Consider the following 5,000-nt stretch of genomic DNA (forward strand, 5'->3'; position numbering starts at 1 on the left):
GTCTAGCTAGTTAAAAGATGCTCTGCTGGTGAACCTAAGTCACTGCTCTCTCTCTCTCTCTCTCTCTCTCTCTCTCTCTCTCTCTCTCTCGGTTCACCAGAAGTTCAGCGAGGACGGAGAAAAGATGACGAGATGGGAAGCAACAGATAAATGCACACGTCTGTTAACTTATACACATGCACATTTCACACAGATGAAACTCTCACTGGCATCTTTGAATTATTTTTAACCCATTTTGGGGCGGGAACCCCTTTTGGTGTTAGCATTATGTTATGCTTTAGCTATTGAAAAATAGCAGATCTACAAGCTCGTAGCGCGCCAGGTCTGCTATTTTTTTTAAATCGAAGAACGACTGACACGGCTGACTTTTTCAGAAAGCTGTCGGGATGTAGAAGACATCCGATCTGAGCATCTGATCTCAGGTCAAAATGGGTTAATAGGACTGTCTGTGACCTTGATCATCTCTCCCATATGGATGAGCACATGAGGCCTGGAGAGAGACTGGACCTATATAGCTGACAGGCAGCAGATGAACCTTTTGTGTGTTTTTAATTGCTTCTTTTATTGTTAACTATATACCCGCTCTGTGATTATTATGGCCTGATGGGCCACATCGTTACATTTATTTAGAACACTGGTAGACGTCCTCAAGGTCCACAAATAACTGCTTAGAAGGAGCGTGCGTGCGTGCGTGCATGTGTGCGTGCGTGCGTTTGTGTATGTGTCCTGACTATGCTAGCATTTTTGTCGGCTTCTTTTTTTTTGCACCAGATCATTTATCATTTGTGGGATCCGTCAATGCTTTCAATTTATGTTTAAAAAGGTTTTTGAGTCTTTTTGCAGTTTTACACATTATATAACACGTGAAAGGAGGCATTAACATGCTCCGCTTTCGTTCGCCGGTCATTGTATCCCAGTTTCAATTCAGTCCATTTTCCACAGCATGTTTCTGTGCTGTAGCGTGGCACGGATAATGCAATCACTCTTGCTACACAGTAGTACGCACACTTTCAGCAACTTGTCAGAGCACAGTGATTTAAGTGAGACAATGTACAACATCTGCCCAGCAGAAAAGATACAAAATGATCGTACATTCAGACGGCAGACATGTGTTCTTTCCTTCCCGCGTGGAAAGCCTGGAGGTGGCGTGGTTAGCGTTTTGAGTCATAGCTATGTTGTGTTTTTATATTCATGGGAAGGTGTGATCATCGTCGTGTATTTATTTATATAGAATATAGCATATTTATCAGCAGCACAGAGATGAAACGGATATAGAGCAGTCACGCGTGCGTAGAACCACTTCCGTTCTACTTCCTATCACAGCTGCTTGTTTACACCCACATGCAGCTGCAACAGGTGCATGCCTTTGGTTAGACATATAACATTGGTCCGATATGTCAAAACCCTCACCGGCTCACCCTAACCTCCCACGGGGCAGCACACCTAAACCTAACCTTAACCCTCTCCCAACCCTTAACGCACCCCTCACCAACCTTAATCCAGTCGGACCAATGCTATGTCTAACCAAAGTATGCCTCCCGCTGCAACCAACGTAATAGCAATACACGACGTTAGCTGACCTGAGCCATGACAACATCACATGTTATGAGTTTTGCCCTGCGTTTTAGATGGAGACGTGAGGGGCGGGGCGTTTTCAAACATTCCACTCTGGAGGGTGGTTTCACTTTGGTGCGTTTTCAACCCCCCGGTAACACCGTTATACCGTCTAAACCAGTGATGCAAATAGCCTGCATCTTTGCATCCTTAGACTCACTGAATTGCGAAATCATCATGTCAACCTCCGGGGGGTCCTGGGATGCAATACTGTACTCTAACGTTGTTTAGAGTACAACGTTAGAGACCCATCTAAAAGACCACCCCTGGGTCCCGGGACCCATTACATTGGAAACCTATTTACGTCACTGCTAAACGGACGGCACGGGCACATCTGATATTTAATTTTTGCCGTTTCCTCTAGAGACTGACGTCTAAGCATAACTTTGAGCTTTTGAGATGTTTCTCTCCTTTGACGCTTCTGGCTCAACAAGCTTCAAATGAGCACATCTTCCTAAAATTTCAATGAACGATAGATCATTAATGTAATCACCGCCGTGACCTCGCTCTGTTACCCCAATACTGAGGTTATCTCAATACTCTTCTTCTCTCTTTTACTTTTACTCTCTTTTATATAGGCTACCTGCTACACGGCTACACTGTCAGCCCGTCACCTTTCCACAGCCTCTCTATGTCAAGCCCTTTTAGACCTGTCTTCTGAGAGCAGCAGCAGTAGTCGGGAGTTTTCTTTTATCAAGTCTGGTGGGCGATGGTCCTGTGCTGTACTGTGACCGTGGCCTGCTGTCGGCCTGCTGGTTCCAACCAGCGGTGCAATGAGAGTTTAGACCTCTTATTTGTCTAGCTGCTGAATGGGATAATACACTTCCTCCACACAGGAGGTGAGCTGTCTGACCTCGACCAAGAGAACCAAACTGCAATGCTCGCTTGTTGTTGTGTACATGCTTTAGTACCAGCTGAAAATTCTTGATGTGTACCCACTACACGTCTCTCTCTTTCACGCACGCACGCACGCACACACGCAGCTTTCTTCCCACAAGAGCCTCAGGGTCAGGGTCACCTCACCCCCAGCTCATGCAACTGCATATGCTCTTGTTTTCGTCCATGCTTGCCTCTTGGGGTAGAGAGAGAGAGAGAGTGTGTCTACTTAATCGGCCTTGATGTCCGTATAACGCTATCTTTCCATCCTTATAAGCTTTTGCTGTTGTGATCCGGTTATGTAATAATTCCTGACGTGAGTTTTGAAGAGCAAACTCTTGTGTTTTCTAGAGTGGTTTTTAGAGTGGTGTGTGTACACACAGGGAAATTTGGAGTGTTTTTTTTTTTAACTCTGAGACTTGCGTACGGTCCCCACAGTCTCTCAGAGATGAACTGTCTCTAAAAACCGAAGTTTCCACCGTCGTGTGCCGAGTCTGTCGACCAAACAGACCGACCAATCCGTCACTTCATCACTAAGGCTCCGACCACCTGGGAGAAAAACTGTTTGGTCGTCTGGTACAGAGATTTACATTCTGTGATTGATGTCACGATGTTAACCTACGGTGTGTCTGTGTTTGTCTCCCGCAGAGGACCGTTCAGTGTGGTGAGAAGATGCATCAACAGAGAGACGGGACAGCAATTTGCTGTAAAGATTGTCGATGTGGCCCAGTTCACCTCCAGCCCTGGGCTCAGCACAGAAGGTATGCATGTGTACACAGTACACTACACTACACACACACACACACACACACACACACACACACACACACACACACACACACACAGTTGGACTACTCTCGTTTCTGTTAGCTCATAAATATCAAAGGCTTTCACAGGCTGACGATAATGATCAGTTGATTGTTGACTTCCGCCTGACAAACTCAAAACATGTCACACGGCGAGGTGCGAGGTGACCGAGAGGGCAAAGCGTGCCGTGCACCCCGTGATGTTCTTCTGGTGCAACATGCCAAGTCATCCAGGGCTGGTGAGGGCTGGTTGTGTCAATAGTTCCACAGAACGAACAGTGATGCTGTTGACCATGTGCACCTATCAGGATTCTGGTCAGATACAACCACACCAGGGGTGGGCAACTTTGATTATTTCTGCTATTGCTATTTTTGCTACTGTTGTGGCAAAAATAGCCAATCTACAAGCTCAAAATGTGTCTTGTTTTTGAGCTTGTTGATCAGCTTTCTTTTTGCTATATTTGAATTGAAATCCTTAAAAAAAATTGGCCTTTTTATTTGATTGGAATCCTGAAAAATAACCTTTTTATTTAATTTCAAATTAATTTAATGTTCACTTTATGAACTAAATCCAAACACATTGGACATACAAAAGTGGGTCATGTTTGCATGTTTGGAATTGTAACAGCTGAAATCAATAATATATCAGTATTCTTTTTTTTTTAAAGATATTTCTTTGCGGCTTACGCCTTTTATTGGTTTTTTAAAGGGACAGACAGTAGGCTGACAGGAAACGGGAGAGAGATGGGGGATGACATGCAGTAAAGGCCGTGTCGGGATCGGGAGTCGAACCCGCGGCACACTGCGACTGGATTACCAGTCGGGTGCCCAGACGGTTACGCCACCGCCTGGGCATATATCAGTATTCTGATATTAACCTGAGGGCCGCATTAAGTGAAGGTGGGGGGGCCCGCATGTGGCCCCCGGGGCCGCCAGTTGCTCCATGTATGAATGAACCACACAATGAGATGCGAGATGGCAGGAGAGAGAGAGAGCCGAGAGGGAACAAGAGTTTACAGCGGATCGATTTGAGAGATGTGGAGTGTGTGAGAGTTCTATTGAACGGAAGAAGAAGGGGAGCACAAAAAGACGGAAGCCTGATTTATACTTTGATGCATGCCGTTGTCACGTTGCGGGGAAAGTCTTCACAATGCATCGTATCGTGTCGTGTCGCTTGTACATTGGCTATTTTCGGCATGCAACAAACGCCGTACAATAGACTTCGAGTATAAATTAGCCATGAGACGGAGTGCAAGGTGGAATCTCTGGAGACAGGAGTATGGGGGAAAGAGGGCAGTCTTCTGTGAGACAGGTTTACTACAGCCCATATATCCCAGCCAGGTATTTTTAGAAAGCAACGAGAAGCGGTCCTTCAACCCCCACCTTTTTTTCCCTTGTCCGTGCATTCACGTCTCAGTGCACCGTGGTCTGTGTGCAGAGTTACCGGTGGCCTTTTGTCTGCCACGACAGGATATTTAACATTCAGAACAGCTGACAAAAAAGAGCAGCGCTTTCATTTACAAGGGCGACGGGCCTCACAAAAGCCCTGGCTTCCATTCTAATTCCATCTAATAATGTGTATTTCCTACACTATAATTTGGGGGGAATTACTCTGGGTCTGTATTTCTTTTTCTCTCGTTCCACCTTCAGTCTTTCATTAACTCATTAAGTTCTTTGGGTGTTACACTTGAATTATGACTCTCC

The 5,000-nt window shown here is 45.6% G+C and overlaps 1 protein-coding gene across 7 annotated transcripts in view; it reads left to right on the top strand.

Annotated features, from left to right (window-relative positions):
* Nucleotides 1-5,000, top strand: part of caska (calcium/calmodulin-dependent serine protein kinase a) — a 134,818-nt gene that overhangs the window by 50,947 nt on the left and 78,871 nt on the right. For all 7 annotated transcript variants that reach the window (XM_083775894.1, XM_083775895.1, XM_083775897.1 and 4 more), the window contains exon 2: nt 3,139-3,251. In XM_083775894.1, coding sequence (XP_083632020.1) covers nt 3,139-3,251 — 113 coding nt within the window. The remainder of the gene's footprint in view (nt 1-3,138; nt 3,252-5,000) is intronic.

Source organism: Protomyctophum parallelum (assembly GCF_964188405.1).
Source record: "Protomyctophum parallelum genome assembly, chromosome: 11".
NCBI classification, from domain to species: domain Eukaryota; kingdom Metazoa; phylum Chordata; class Actinopteri; order Myctophiformes; family Myctophidae; genus Protomyctophum; species Protomyctophum parallelum.